This window comes from Oncorhynchus clarkii, chromosome 17 (assembly GCF_045791955.1).
Source record: "Oncorhynchus clarkii lewisi isolate Uvic-CL-2024 chromosome 17, UVic_Ocla_1.0, whole genome shotgun sequence".
In the NCBI taxonomy this organism is placed as follows: Eukaryota; Metazoa; Chordata; class Actinopteri; order Salmoniformes; family Salmonidae; genus Oncorhynchus; species Oncorhynchus clarkii.
The window spans coordinates 40,665,713-40,682,308 of record NC_092163.1 but is presented as its reverse complement, the minus strand read 5'-3'; the positions used below and the strand labels follow the sequence as shown (position 1 = coordinate 40,682,308).

Sequence of the window (16,596 nt, the reverse complement as noted above, 5' to 3'; positions counted from 1 at the left end):
GATGACCAATATCCGGCTGTAACTTCAATAGGGGCTGAGTTGAAATCGACCAACCTCAGATTTCCCACTTCCTGTTTGGATTTTTTTCTCAGGTGTTTGCCTGCCATATGAGTTCTGTTATACTCACAGACATCATTCAAACAGTTTTAGACATTTCAGAGTGTTTTCTATCCAAATATACTACATACATGCATATATTACCAACTGGGACTGAGGAGCAGGCAGTTTACTCTGGGAACCTCTGGGCACCTTATTCGTCCAAGCTACTCAATACTGCCCCCCAGCCATAAGAAATTTAATGTTTTTTTGAAAGTGAACATTGAACATAGCCAAATCATAGTGTAAAAGCAGGTGAGGTGCTTCTGCTCTTTTTGGCTATTTCTGGTGTTTTGTGGTGGAAAACCTAGATAGACAGGCTAGAAATGTTTTAGCAATTTCATTTCTTTTTTTTGTGAAGCTTGCATTCAATTGCCACTCCCTGTTGCACAAAACATGCTTCTATTCCCCCTGTCACAAGGCTGATTTGAGATGAAATCTTCAACCCTGTTACAGTCAACCCTGTTACTTTATTTGGCACTTTACAGGTACTTTCTTATTTTAACCTGTTGAGATGGGAAAACGTGATTTCTATTAAGTTGAACATGTGCTCTTTATGACAGAATGTTAAAATTAGGTGAAATCAAACCTTTTTTTTACCATGTTATACACACTTCTCATAAGGCCCCGAATCGGTGGAACGACCCCTCTATCTTTATCTCCGGATTGGGGTCACTCAGATACAGAAATATCTGTCTACCCATTTGTAATATTGGCATTTTGTGGTTGATTTCATGATCCTTTCCAGAGAGTGTTACAAAACTCAAAATGAGCAGAACTATCAGAGTTGGACAGCAGTTAGTTCCATGTGGCCAGTCTGGCATCTGGCCCACAAAAACAAACCAGGTCAACTTTCTAGCACTTGCTGCTGGATCAGATTTCAAACTGGATTACACCAAACATCCAGGCCATTGTGCCATTCAAAAGTCAAGGTGACTACACTAGGCGCCAGATCCCAGTCTGCTTGTTTTATGAACTGTGCTCCTACAACAGAACAGTGACCAGTTAGCAGCAGGACCATGATATAATCAGGTCATTCCCCGCCATGATCGAGGTATGAATACAGTGCTCACTACACATTCAGACACATATGTACTCTCACACATGTTCTGTGTATTCATGACAGACAGGGAGGCTTCATGAGGACAACTCAAGGTTACTAGAGTAACCCGGTTTTCTGTGAATATGAGGGAGATGTCTCGCTATGGGATTCGCTGGATACTCGCATCACTATCGAAGAACCAATCGCACAACGTCTGTCGGAGGCAGACAGGTCGAGTAGCGAATGAGGTGAGCCCCTCCCTCTTTATAAGGTGCCACTCTCCCCACCCTCTGGCCAATCTCAAGCATGTTTCTCTTCCTTGCACTCTTACGAGCAGGAACATGAGGTGAGATGTCGCACTCGTATTTTCAGAGAACCGGGGTTAAGCAATTAACTTTGAGTTCACATTCAAATACTTGATTCTATTCTATGGCAATTATAAGTATTGCTCACTTTAGGCATAAAGGTGGGGTTAGGTAACAAAGTCACCTTGTGAAAACCAGTGGTGTTAAGTAAAAATACTTTAAAGTACTACTTAAGTCGTTTTTTGGGGTAACTGTACTTTACTTTATTATTTTATATTTTGTCAACTTTAATTTTTACTTCACTACATTCCTATAGAAAATATTGTACTTATTACTCCATACATTTTCATTGACACCCAAAAGTACTCGTTACATTTTGACAGGAAAATGGTCCAATTCACACACTTTTCAAGAGAACGTCACTGGTCATTCCTACTGCCTCTGATCTGGCGGACTCACTAAACACAAATGCTTCATTTGTAAATTATGCCTGAGTGTTGGAGTGTGCCCCTGGTTATCCTTCAATAAAACAATATGAAAATTGTGCCATTTGATTTGCTTAATATAAGGAATTTGTATGGTTTCAAATTGTACTTTTGATACGTAAGTACATTTGAGCAATTCCATTTACTTTTGAAACTTAAGTATATTTAAAACCAAATACTTTTAGACTTTCATTTTTACTTGAGTCATTTTCTATTAAATTAAGGTATCTTTACTTTTACTCAAGTATGACTATTTAGTACTTTTTCCACCACTGGTGAAAACCCCGGGGCAAACTGTAGGCACGAGTGGTGGACTGACAGTGCGTGGAGCTCACTCACTTGCTTTGCAGACGTAAGGACAATCAGTAAAGTGGTTTTGAATGAGAGATATCATATCCACGCTTTCCAGCAGCTCGAAAGGTTGCTGTGAAATAACCTCAAGTACAATAGACAGGTCCCAAGACGGTGCTGAAGGCTTGGAGACTGGACGTAAGCGACGCACCCTTCATAAAACGACATAACAGGGGATGCCTCCCTACTGTGTTGTTGTCAAAGCCTATATGGCAGGCAGAGATAGTGGCTTAATAGGCCATTACAGTGGAGAAAACCTTCCCTCTCTCCAGAAGGTCGAGTCACACGCAGTGAAAGGAGGTGCGCTCTGCTCCGCAGAATAATCTTGACAGCTAGTCTGTGTCGATGCAGAGAGCGAGAGCCGCCCTGGCGTTTGATGTACGCCCCCAGAGTCGTATCGTCGTCCAGCTTGACACCTAGCTATTCTATTCTCTGTGTTGGCAGTTATTTTTGTGGTTGAATTTGAACCCTAGGGAAGCCGTGTCCTGTACTGCTTGCTCCTGTGTCGTGCAGCAAATGAGGTAATTGTCTATGGAGGCTTCGACTCGGAGTCCTCTGATTCTCAGGGATGCTAGAGCCCCTTCCACACACCTGCTGAACGTCCGGGGAGCTAGCGCTAGCCCAAAGGGGCCAACGAGGTATTTGTTGGCTTTACCCTTGGTCACACTTTATTTGGATAGTCCGGATAGTCTATAATGTAGATGCTGTACAGATGGTCAAACTATAAACAAACTACCTGTTGGTAAGCAACTGCTTATTAAGGTTAGAGTTAGGGTTGGGGTCAGGTTTAGAATATGGGTTAGGGTAAGGGTTACGTTTAAGGTTATGATTAGGGTAAGGGTTAAGTTTAGGTTTAGGATAAAGTTTAATGTTAGGGTTAGGTTTAGAATACGGGTTAGGGTAAGGGTCAAGTTTAAGGTTAGGATTAATTAATTAAAGAGTAGCAGATAGTTTGTAGAGTATCTACAAATGGACTACCCAAATAAAGTGTTATCAAGCACTGAAAGGCAAACCTGATAAAACCTTCTGTCTGCTGACTTGTGTGAAAATAAGACTGAAGTGAACCAGTTGCATTGAGGATTAGAGCGAGGCAGAATGTTGAGAGAGCTGAGTCGTCACTTGATACTGAATTTAGAATTCAATTGAAAAAGGGTGGCTTCATAGCGAACTGCAGTCTGTAACCCTTTTAACTGCGGACAAGACCCTGGGCTGGACTGTGCATTTTGCAGTTCCCTGCTCTTGCAGCGAGTTGCCTACAAGTTAGATGACTCTTGCTCACCAGTGTTGACGAAGCGCCCTCTGGTGGCTTCATGGCGAGGCGCCCTTTTGTTGTATTTTTGCTCTGTGCCCTTGGCAAGACCGATTGAAGGGAGAGCTGTGGCAAGGAGGGCACTTGGTGGTTGAGTGCGCTCCCTTCGTCTTCCCTGTGAGTGGACGCATAGGAATGATCCGTTGCACGGGTGATAGGGTTTTAGGAGCACAGATGTGCTTCTCCCCCATAGTGATGTGGGGGAAAGTCTGTGCTCCACCTGAGAGAGAACAGACCAAGACATGGTATGAACTGTTGGCTGCCCCTCTCTACCGCTGGAGCCAGTGTGCTGCTCTCTCCCTGCCATGAAGCCATGGCTTGTGGAAGGGTAGACCGGGTAGCCACGGTAACTGGATCTGCAGGGCAGGCAGAAGTTGAAGGTTTCGCCTTCCTTCTTTCAATGTTTGCACTTCTGCCACATGGCAGTGACAGCCGGCCAAAACCATTCCTTAGGCTCAATCAGAGCGTCGGGGAAATCTGCTTTCTCCTTGTCCAACAACCTGGACAATTTTAACCATAGGGCTCTCTCCTCCACCTGTGGAGTGGCCTACTGGGAGGGGCTGTTTCCCTGGGACGGTGTCAGAAAGGAGCCTCCTCCCATTGAGCCAGTCCACCTCCCATTGAGCCAGTCCCTTTCGCGCCCTATGGGCGCAGGCCACTCAATATTGAGCCTGGTTGCTGCCCGCCTGCAGGTGAGCAGGACATTTTTTGTCTGGTAAAAGATGCATTGCTTAGGGTGCTAGAGGGCCTCGAGATGTCCCCTCCCAACTTCCCAGCTGCTAGGTCTTCAAAACCATCCATAACCTCAGCCAAGGGAGAACAGTCCGTTTGAGGCAGGTCTTAGGCATCTTCCTACAATGCACACAGGACTCAGGGTTAGTGAGTGCTGCTTTGGCATGCTCAACCACCAAGCAGGTGATACACAAGGAGTGTGTATCCTTGACTGCAATCATGGCCCCGCATGGACACGGGTATGCGGTGCTTTGGCAGCGGCCCTGCTCAGGTAGCAGGTTACATAACTCAGAGAAGAAAACAAAACGTTTGTAAACTCGGGTTAAGAGAGTGCTAGCCCTGTGTAGCTGCGAAGCTAGTTGTAGCTAGCTAGCGTTCGCCTAACATAAAGAAGAGCGTGTTGCAGCATAGTCTGTCGGTGACCACAAGCGTGGCGGCCTCTTGACCGCCACGCTTGTGAGGCTGGATTGGTCCGTTTAGTCAACACAAAACTAGTGAACACAGGTTGAGCTAAACGAGAGAGGAGAGCTAGCCATTTTTACCCTTGCAGGTAGAAAAGCTAGTGGTGCTTAGCTGGCCTTGCAGCGAGCTAGCTGGATTAGCTAGGCCTTGTGGCTTGCGCTAGTCAAGTCTCAGTAGCTAGCCGTGTGACGCTAGCCTCAACCAGAGAATTAGAAATCTATTCTAAGCAAAAATGTTCCTTTCGGTCAGTACTCAACACAAAGGGCGAGAGCTGAGGTCCTACGTTTGGCAGCATAACCTCACGGTTTGCCTGTGAACAGTTAAGCAAGGAGACAGGGGTCAAGTCGTGCTGAGGAGAGCTTCAGAGAGTGTAGGGATCTTCACAAGGAAGAAAGTGAGAATGACCAGAGGGTGGGTATCGACCTGTGTATCTCTGACAGCAAATCCCATAGTGAGACATCAAAACAAGTATTTGAAATAGAACCCTGCTTCCCAACCTAAATGAATTAAACCCCAACTAGCAGTATTACGATCTCCATCACTTTCAATCCATGTGAGATGGTGTGTATTGGGTCCAGACTCACCAGGTTGCTGTTGGTGTTATTGCTGTCCTCCTCAGGCATGGGCAGGAACACAGCCAGGGCCACACAGTTGGCAAAGATGGTCAGCAGGATGATGATCTCAAACGGTCTGATGGGGAACGCTCAGGAAAGGTTCAAGCGACATTATACACATCCAGCAGATCCCAGAACTGCAGGGTGTAGGAAATAATATCCTTTTAAAATATACCATTAGATACTTTGCGGGATATTTTCCTTTCTTATCCAAACTGATGTTACCTAACCAAGCGATATGGATGGATATGGATAGCTATTCCACCATTCAATGCCTACAGGAAGTACACATGCATCTCAGTGAGATCTTTCAACCTCACCCACCAATTAGACGACGTTCACAATCTAAATAACCATAAGGTGCACGGTTTAACATGCCACTGTAGACTTCATGTTACAGGAAACTAGTGCTCGTGCTAGTTTTGTATCAGTTACAGGATAACTATTGACAGAGTAACCATAACTAGCAATATTGGCCATGCATCTGAATCACAAAATGTCAAACATATCAATAAGGTGAGTCTGTTTCAGTTGAACTGATGTACAGTGTTTGCAAGCCCTCAATAGGGACTTCCCCATATAGCCAAGGGTATTGAAAACACACTGGGAGACATTTGAGGCCAACAATGGGTCAATTAGAAGATAATCGGATCTATTTATGTCGGCACCTGTGGTAAAGATGGTGGCGAGTTCAAATATCTGGGTCCCTTCAGTACAGCACATTCAAAATGGTCAATGCTGTGCAATGTTGCACTCCTGGGTGTGTAATAGTGCAAAGCTTTAATAAGGGTAATACCGTGGATAATCAACTGCAACTTCATTGGGGGTGGCAGGTAGCCTAGTGGTTAGAGTGTTGGGCCAGTAACCTAAAGGTTGCTAGATTGAATCCCCGAGCTGACAAGGTACAAATCTGTCGATCTGCCCCTGAACAAAGCAGTTAACCCACTGTTCCTGGGCCGTCATTGTAAATAAGAATTTGTTCTTAACTGACTTGCCTAGTTAAATAGAACAAATATTCTAGTCATCATGCTGTTGTTCCCCTCTCCGACTGCAGTACCCAATTCCACCACCAGTCCGTGTCTGAAGCAGCATTCTCTTAGCTTAGCGAGTCTGTTTTTAGGCTGTGACGTGGGAGGACAGCTGTCCGTCCGTCCCCAGGAATATCATCACACTGTCGCTATAACAAACTCATATTTTACATGTCAAAAATAATCCATCAACAGCTTCACTGGATTCTAACATCTCAGTGGACCGTTACTGCAGCCACAGTCATTACTCACTACCAAAACAGAACTGTAACCTTGGATGTGGGAGTCTATGGTACGCCCACGGTTCAATTGTGATTCTGAGCTGTGGTGGATTTGTCCTCGAGACAATTTGCATTTACAAGATGATTCTAACAGAAATGTACTCTGTTGTGTTCCTGTCACCACCCAATATGGGTCGTCTCCGCTCTACCCTGATGCTAATGCATGTTGTTCTGAAACCCGTAGTCATCAACCTGTTGCTCTGATGCTCAAGCCACTCTACAGTTCAGCATGTCTGCATACTGGACTGGACTACCAGAAAATGTAAGGGCTGTGTCCCGTGGTTATAACGTGTGTGTTGTACTGTCATGTGTGAGCGTATCAGAGTGGTTTTAACTCTACGGCTATACAGAGATATGGTCCAGCCGTCTGTCACCTTATTCACTACAAGACAATACGAGACTCAACAGGAGGGGTGATTTATAAAGTGTTGACTCGTCACGATGGCAGCCATGCCTCAGAACCCTGAAGCAGTTGTTCCCAGACGCTCGGCTGCTACCACCCATTCAAAACAAATCAAATCAAATCCAATTGCATTTGCTGAATACAACAGCTGTAGGTAGACCTTACAATGAAATGCTTGCTTACGAGCCCTTAACCAACAATGCAGTTTGAAGAAAAATAAGTGTTAAGTAAAATATAGATCAGTAAAAAATAAAACATTTAAGAAACAATTCATTAAAGAGTAGCAGTAAAATAACATTAGTGAGGCTATATACAGGTGTCAATGTGCGGGGTCACCAGTTAGTCGAGGTAATTGAGGTAATATGTACATGTAGGTTGAGTTAAAGTAACTATGCATAGATAATAAACAGAGAGTAGCAGCAGTGTAAAAAAAAGGGGGGGGCAATGAAAATAGTCTAGGTAGCCATTTGATTAGCTGTTCAAATACTTCTCTGTCATCCAGCAAATACACAAAGCCTTAACTCTCTAACAACCCAGTTGCTATCCATGACCTCAATAGAAACTGGGCTTGGGGCACGATGTGGGAAACACTGCTGGGTTGCATTGACCATCAATACAAGACCAAATGTATCCATGTCATAAACAATCATTTGCTATACCGACAATCCACAGACAGGCTTCACTATCTGGCCATGTTAGACATTTATGGTGTGAACGCACTGTGCCATTATTTCTAACAGCTTGACCATGCTTCATGGTTTAATAACCGTTCTTATCTAGCCTGTTTGTGCTGTGTTGACAAGGCAACACAAACAGATCTGGGACCAGGCTACATCATTTCTACACACAACTCTGAGCATGGTTATCTAGTGACAACCGTTTCCTGTTCCCACACCCTCCTGACCTCTAACCCCTGACCCTTGACCCCTGACCCCTAAAGGATACTTCCATTCCACAATGTTGATGGCAGCCTTGCGGAAGGGGTTCTTCAATGTGAGGAAAAAGAGGGAGCGTGCGGGCCGAGGGTTTCCCCCCGTGGCCAGGAGCTTCTTCAGCTTCTCCTTCTGCTTCCTCTTCAGAGTTTCCTCGTCCATAATGTAGGACTGCAGGTTAGGCTCGCCGCCACTCTCCGCCATCTTGGCTCTACCTGGGGAATTTGGAGGAAGTGAAGATGGTCGCTAAAATGGCCTCTTCAGCCAGCCAGCTACTGTACCCCCAACTTGACCTGGTCGTCCAGATCCTAGCCCAAGTGAAGATGGTTGCTTTCAGTGCTGTATTCCACCAGGTCAGCTAGCGATTCACCTGCTCAGCTAGTCCAGGTCCTACTGGTCCTCTTCATAACCTGCTGGGTAGGCACTCATTTCTTCCACAACACTCCTCTCTCCTCTCTGTTGTCTATATCTCCCTGTACTCTTTCTCGGGCATTCCCCCTCTCTCTCTCCCTTTCTGAGATGACAGACCTGTGCCTGTTTATTGGTTGGAGGAACAGTTGGTCAGCGGAGAGAATAAATATAGACAATGAGTGTCATTCTGGGGAGGTGGTGTCGGAAGGGGGGGGGCACATTTACCAAGAGTGAAGGTTAAGGCAGCGTAAGGCATATACTATGTTGTTGTCGTCCCCATAGTAGTATCGTGTCATTGGCTAACAGGGTTGGAGTGATGTCCTGTCATTGGTTGTAACACTGAGTCCCCCGACATTGTTTGTGCTATTTGACTTTCACATTTTTTTTTATTGGCCTTCACAGACATGATGGCTACTACAATGCCCAACGGAGTTGGGGTGTCCCCTCATTGGTTGAACTAACCCTTCATGACCTCTGACATGTATGTTTGGGAGTAGAGTTAACATCATAGAATGGACTCGATGGTGGGAAACGTGTCTGTGAATTATTGCCAGTGAGATCTGTGTCAACAGTTGGTGACTCTTATGATGAAACAAATATTATTTATGGTATCAATTTGTGCTCTATCATGCCCAATGCTTTTTATTATATGACAGGGTTTGTGAAAGGCTTTGTATATATAGAACGCAAACACAGCAACCAAACATTAATGACAGGCCCCAGGTCTGAGGAATGAGCACAATTATGGTGAACTACAGTACTACAACAAATTAGAGTAATTAGATTAACACCATTATGCATACTGTCTAACCCCCCCCCGAAAAAAAATTGCATCCAAGTATCAGTTGTCCCATTGTAGAATCTGTTTCTTTTCCAAAAACTCTATTCGTGAAAAGAGGAATCACATTACTTTATTACCAGTTTTGTGACTTAATATCACCGGAAATTTCCAAAAGATGTCATGCGCTGTAATAAAATTAAATACAGTTTGTTTTGGGAAATACAGTTTCTTTTGATAACAGTAACGTGTTGCTACAATGGTCCGTTTTTCATTTTGAAAGACAATAAACATTGCATACTTGAATTCGTCCCAATTAACACATTTGGATCCTTGGAAGTTGTGGAAACATATGTTTTTAGTTTCACATTGGTTGTAGGAACTGAATGTTTTTTAAATGTTCTGAGAACAGACGTGAACATTTTGACTGTTCTGGGACTGTTATTTTTAGGTTGCAGAGAGGTTCTGAGAACATTTTACTCTGGTTCCTTGAACGTTTTCCTGGGAGGTTTTATTAACGGTCTGAGAACTGAAATTAGAGGTTATTTTGAATAACAACCTTAAAACTTTCACTGAAAGTCTTTTAATAACACTGCTAGATTATTTGGGGTTTACTTCTTGAAATCCAAGCACAATTAGGACACATGGAAATTCCTTTCCTTAGGCATTAATCATGCAAACATATTTATTACAGATTTTTTTATTTAGTGAGATTCAAATCTATAATCTTCTCTTCTCTATTCATTGAATTAGTCTACTGCGCCACCAGGATGGAGCTAGCATGCTTTGTTTTTTATGCATACAAGGCTGTTTATTTTAGTCTGTTCAAACAGACCCCATTTCAAAGGAAAACAGCACTCAATAAGATCAGGTGTGGCCAATTAGTGGGCACAGCCAACACACCTGAACACACTTAACAGGATAGTAGATAGAGAGAGTTTTGTTGAGGCTGAGCATGGAATGTGTATGTTCTCAGCATCAAATGTTTTTTTTAATGGAAAGTTTTCTTCACGTTCTTGGAACAATTTGAGAACGTGACTTTAAATAGAACCATGAGGAAACCTGTAAGAAACATTCAAGTACCGAAATTCCCACAGAAGAACATTGTTTCTTAACATTCTCTGAACTAGTTGAGAACATTCCCAACGTCGAACCAGTTAGAGAACATTCCAAGATAATTACCAAAATTGAAATGAAATGTAACCCTGTTTGACCATTTCGGAAACTTTCTTTTAATGTAATGAAATAGTAAGATTTTGTTTTAATCAGGTTCCTGAAATGAGCGGAGACTATTCCAAAGCCAAACAACTATGCACCATTCCCAAAGAGTTGATGGAAGGCTGTGTGCAAAATAACCATAGGACATCCACGGTCTCACCAAGCTCTAAAAACGTAGAGCTGTTCTCAGAATGTTATGTGCTAGCTGGGATTGCTTTCTGAGTTTCAGATGTTTATCTTCAAATCTAAAGTGTTCGTGACATCTTCTTTGACATAATCAGCATCTGAAAGTGGTTTGGTAAAACATTTTAGTGGCAAAAAAAACAAGACATATTGCCAATACATTACATAGTATCTACTGGAATAAGTCTTAAATTATATATCTTCGTGCTCAGGGTTTGATGTTTTCGTGAGCAGTCCTTGGAGAGAGGGAAGTCCTACCTCAATCCACAAATGTCTATCCACAGTCTCGCTCACAAACTATACTACCCACAATCATCTAGGTCCCAGAGCCCGCTGACTCCTCACAGTCTATCCCCGCGGAGGAAGAGGAGGAGTCTGAGAGAGAGTGAGGTGACCCCCCATTGCTGTGGTCCGAGTCCTCCGTCCTACAGTGGGCAGAACTGGGGCTGTGGCACACCTGTCCCCCCTCATACCCATCTCTGCCCTTCCCCTGCCCCTCCACCAGCCCCTGCAGGTATTTAATATAATGAATTGCTGCCCTCAGTGTCTCCACTTTACTGAGCCTCTTCTCACTGACACCCCCGGGCAGGTGGTCCCTCAGCTTGGCATAGCCTTGGTTCACACACTTCACCCTCTGACGCTCCCGCTCGTTACGCTTCTGGATGAACGCTGGCTCGAAGGGGCACTCATACACCCCAAAGTGCCCGTGGTGGAATGGGGACAGGTAGGGGAGGAGATTGGGGCCTCCGGGGCCCCGGAACGAGGCTTCATAGAGGCCTCCAGGGTCCATTGTGGTGGGGTAGAGGAGGAAGGGCACTGTGTGGGCCAGAGGGTCAGAGCCAGAGTGGAGGCGGTTGGAGTGGGTGTTTGGGCGGTTTTCAGAGTAGCCACTAGAGGGAGACAGACCATACGGCAGGCTGCTGCCTCTGTTTAGGTAGGTGGGCCGCTGGTCTACGAAGGGGTGGGAGAAGACAGCACTCATGGTGATGGTGTGAACAGAGAGAGAGACTCTTAAGACAAATGGATGGATAAGGAATCAGAGCAGCGAGTTGTGAGTTTCCTCCACTTGTGGCATCCAGTTTTCTGGTGAACTTGTTCGCCTCAAGTAGAAGGAGAAACAAGGTGGAGCTTCATCATCAAACACTCTCCTCTTGTAGATCTGTGGAAGTGAATTAAGACCGGATGAAAGGTTAGAACCTAGTTAAATGAGCCGCCCTAATCAAACACAGGAGGTTTTGAAGATAATAATGACTGTTGCATGTATTTAAAGAAGCAATGAGGCTATACACACTTCAAAAGTAAGGGATTAGATAGCTGCACTTTGTGCTAAGAAACCAAAGGAAGATCTTTACCGTTACCTGAAAATCAGAACATTTACAATCACACTGAAAGTATGCAAATCCAAGACTAGTATCTGGCTTTGTTGTAGGGGAGAGTGGGGGTAAGTTGAGCCACCCCTTGTTTCGAGGAAACCATACACAAAATGTATCATGTGACCAAATATTTAGGGTGAGGTCACCATTTCATGGAGTCTGTAAAGGAAGAAACCACACGAAAAAAAAATGGTAAGCAAGTTAGGTTAAAAGTTTTTTTACTTAAATTATTTATTGTGTTATAGGGTTCATGATGCTTGTATCTAAACCAAAGTAGATTGCTTTATATATCAGCTGGGGTCTCTATAAGCTACAATATGAGGTCCTAAACCAAGCATGAAGTGCATCGTTGTAGCTGTGTGGGCTAATATAATCAAAATGTTTGCCTTAGGATAAGGTGAGCCAATGGCCACCATACCCCATATAAATTATGATTTGATTTTGTCTGTTTTATGCATAATAATATGCATAGCATGCCTGCAATGTGTCATGCATATGAACTCAAGATAGTGCATTTTTATTGTTACAGAGCAAACATCATCATGCCCCGTGTATAGAAACGTAAAACAAGCCGGGGTCTAGCCCTGCTTGAGATTCTTGAGAGAGCAGTCCAGGAAGGGAGAAAAGGACGTCCATTTGAGCAGCAGCAAGGGGTGAAACGAATGGACTGAATAACCAGGTTTCCATCCAACCTTTTTATGTGAGTAAAGTACATGTTGGATAAAACATTCCACGACTGGCTTGAAGGACGCAGCAAAATTGTCGGGAAACTTTACAAATGTCGACAAAACAATATATACGCTAGACAAGGTGGGATTTTTTGCGTCTCGAAAATGAATTATGCGAGTTATCTTTTCCTAGAGGCAGAACTGAGCCGATTACCATTTAGATAGGTCAGCTGCAGAGTTTAAATGTTGTTGTATTTTTTTTTGTATAATTTTTGTTTGTTGTAAATTGTTGTAAAAAGTCACGTAAACGATTTAAGGTTAGGGTTAGGTATTAGGCTTAGCAGTGCGGTTAAGGTTAGGGTTAAGGTTAGGGTTAGGTTTAAAAATCAGATTTTATGTGCCAGCTAGTGACCACTCTGTAGAGCTGCCTCCAGAACAAGATTCGTGACTAAAAACGCTGAAGAACTTGATGCTCCTTTCCAATAAATATTGAGGGTCTTTTTCTGGTGACATAATGATTGTAGCTTGGCTGCCATTTGACAAATAAAACAATCTTGCTCTTTTGACCATAATAATATCATAATGTAGGCTACACCAGCTCTGTAGCAGCGAGCTGTTGGCAAGCATGTAAAGACCAATCCAGAGTGGCCACATTAGCTTTAAACAGCAAAATTTTTCGTGACAAAGTCATCAGTAGAGTTGAAGATGCATTTACACTCATTTAACTTTTATTTTATTTTATTCGGTACATGGAAATTTAACCACAAAAGTTATTTGCATGTGCACTACGACATCACGCACAGCCTTATATCCGCAATGCGCTTATAGCCTTATATCAATCTGGTGTGAAAATGTTCATATTCTTTGAATGCATATTTTTGAAATAGTTGCATGAAAATCTGTCGCCAATTGGATGGAACCCTAGATAGTGAAACTGAAGAGGCACATTGACAAAAAAGAAAACGAACATGTATCTGTGCGAAAGAGAAGCTATGAGAGAGTAGCAGAGACACACAAGAGTTTAGCTGATGATATGGAGTCTGAGCTCGCTAATCATATCAAGAATCTCACAGACCAATTTCATGGGCAATTTCATATACCACACCCCAATACCATTAATTAACCTTTGACCTACTAGCATCATCACCCCACTGTCACAGAACACCATAGCCCACTTACCCCAAGGCGGCTCAATTTACCCTGTCCCTAACTAAGTCGTGCCAAGAGATCACTTTTCTTGGACAAGCTATTTCAAAAATGTTACGTTTACATGAATTCTGATTATTTCCAGGGATACACAACATCCGGAAATATATGTAGATATTCGTTGTTAAGAGGAATACTATATTTAGCTTGATGTAGTGATGCTGAATGTAAGAAATGTCTCAACATACCCCACTCTCCCCTACTTCTACTTTATTTTTTAATCAAAAGTCAATTGATCTGAGAAGCAACAATGAACACGAAAGCGTTAACGTTGCGGGCAGAACTGTAGTTTTCCTCAATAATCTTGAAATATCTTCTAATCCCTCTCTCCTCCTCCCTCCTTTTCGTCTTCTCCTTCTCTCTCTCTACAGAGACTTGCATCCCTGGCTGCTGCACAGAAGAAGAGAGAGGCATAAATAGAGAGAGAAGAGAGAGAGAAGAGAGAAGAGAGAGAAAAGAGAGAAGAGAGAAGAGAGAAAAGAGAGAGAAGAGAGAGAAGAGAGAGAGAGAAGGAATTCCCCTCTCTTTAAGCCAGTGTTGGATTTCCCAAAGACATTTTGAAACGTCTGCCAAAACCACTTAAGCATTTGAAGGCGAGAGTTATTGTATATAACTTTGACAGTTGTCTTTTGAAGTGAAAATGAACACACCCAGAGCCATAGACACAAACACCACCATCGGCACGCTGTGTCCTTGTAGTGCTTGGGGAAAAACTACCCCAGAGTGAAGTAAAGATGAGGAATCGTGTATGATGAGCTTGTCCTTGCATTCAAAGTATTCAGACTTAGCTAGAATATATACACAGTAATACATGCATAGTTATAATGACTTACTATTCATAAGTACAATGGCACGAATATCATCTATAGGACTTGAGATGATCTACCTATACTATCTATATTCTACGATCTATACTCTACACTCTATACTCTACACATTATCAAAGACACGAGATCATATTAAATATTAAAGCATCATGTACAATGCAAACGATGATGTCCATTGAATTTTACATTGGTTTTTATATTGGATATAACCTAATGACAGAAAATATTGAACAAATAATTTATATTTACTGAAGATATTTACTGTGTGGACTGGCCACACAAAATACGTCTTCACCCTGCATTATTTACATGTCACATGTCCCAGGTCATGGAATGTATTTGCATGGAATCGTACGTACTCCCGAAAGTCAAATGTGTTTTCTCCATTGCGGATGTCTTCATTCTACTCTCTCCATCTTACCTTCAGATGAACAGGTGATACTCAGGGTCCTCCACATTTAGCACCAGGCCTCCAGGTGTTCAGGGGGGAGACAGGCAGGACCCTACCCAGCCTGGGGTTCTCTGTCTGGGGTGAGGACCTCGGCGTGGTTCCTCTCAGGTGTTCCGTGATGGTGTGGTCGGTAATGTCTTCTGTAGCAGTGTGTCAGGTGGGAGGTGGATCCCAGGTATTACCTACTCTCACCCCTGGACGCCCCACCCACAAAGAGATAGGTGGGAGATCAACTGAGATGAAGATATTGTTTTTGGCTTAAAGAAGTATCGCAGGTGTGGTATTTTATAAATACACCCACTCCCAGTGGCGATTAGATTGTTTAATGATAGTTTAACATCAATGAGAAGCCCGACCTTACTGCGTTAAGTTGTGTCAAGTCAGACTTCACTGATCTCTTAGACAGCTTAATCCAGCGTTTCCTAAACTCAGTCCTGGGGACGCCAAAGGGTGCATGTTTTGGTTTTTGCCCTAACACCAGACAGCTGACTCAAATAATCAAAGCTTGGTCATTAGTTGATGATTTTAATCAGCTGTGTAGTGCTAGGGCAAAAAACAAAACATGAAGGAGGGGTGGACAGAGTTTGGGAAAAGCTGGGTTAAAAAGTACCTCACAGCATTCTTCTATTATTAATGCAGTGAGCATTGTCTAAACAACCTGTTGTTCATTCACTCAAAGGAAGGGACTGTTCAAACTGCCTCTAAACGTCAGTTGCAGTAATAGCAATTGTTACTGTTTCAGAGCTGAATCAAAGCGCTGCATCCTGGAAATGATTGTTTGCTGTTTCCTATCCCTAATCCCCCACTTCCAACCATGATTAAACAGTCTACATCAGAATCATAGAAATGAATGAAGATATAGGCCACTAAATAAAGGGTATTTAAAGGGTGGAACCACCTTCTAGGAAGCACACTTTTCCCCTCTTCTCCTAAATCTTGGACTAATAATTATTTACAGTAAATGCACCGTACCTGCTACCTGTGCCTGCTATCAACCATTCTCTGAATCAACACTGTACAATGTTATCGTGATGACTAATACACAGGTTCTACTGAACTGTTTCTGTTTGAGAGTGGTACACTGAACAGGTAGCTGCGCTACGTATCGCTTCATTCCTGCCATGCCATTATTGAAAATTAGGACAGGTTCTTGACTCTTTCTTCCTTCTTTCTTACCAGTTTAACGGATTAGAAATGACTAAAATGACAAAATATCTATACGCCATGTGATTTGCAGGGCCGCCCAGGGCAGGTCTGGGCCTGTGTTCTCTGTGATTAGAGAAGAGTGTGTCTCCCGTTGTCGAAGGGTTTACACATGAGAGACCCGGGATTGAGCTGCAGACAGTCAGAGAGAGGGGGATTGGGTTGCAGCCACGTCTGTCTCTTACACACATCACACACGTATGCCAAACACACGCGCGCGCGCACACACACACACACA

At 43.3% G+C, this 16,596-nt stretch overlaps 2 protein-coding genes across 2 annotated transcripts in view; both read right to left on the bottom strand.

Annotated features, from left to right (window-relative positions):
• LOC139370815 (dihydropyridine-sensitive L-type skeletal muscle calcium channel subunit alpha-1-like) overlaps positions 1-8,587 on the bottom strand; it is a 32,829-nt gene extending 24,242 nt beyond the window's left edge. Inside the window, exons 1-2 of the mRNA XM_071110597.1 lie at positions 8,054-8,587; positions 5,367-5,472 (exon numbers count right to left, since the gene is read on the bottom strand). Of these exons, the coding sequence (XP_070966698.1) occupies positions 5,367-5,472; positions 8,054-8,244 (297 nt within the window). The 5' untranslated portion in view covers positions 8,245-8,587. The remainder of the gene's footprint in view (positions 1-5,366; positions 5,473-8,053) is intronic.
• Positions 8,588-10,946: 2,359 nt separating this feature from the next.
• LOC139370840 (achaete-scute homolog 5-like) lies at positions 10,947-11,776 on the bottom strand. The gene has a single exon (XM_071110653.1). It carries the CDS (start codon positions 11,610-11,612, stop codon positions 10,947-10,949), a length of 666 nt encoding a protein of 221 aa, XP_070966754.1. The 5' UTR covers positions 11,613-11,776.
• Positions 11,777-16,596: the final 4,820 nt, after the last annotated feature.

Excerpts from the sequence above, each read along its gene's own strand:
- LOC139370840 (XM_071110653.1), bottom strand. The coding sequence starts at position 11,612 with ATGAGTGCTGTCTTCTCCCACCCCTTCGTAGACCAGCGGCCCACCTAC.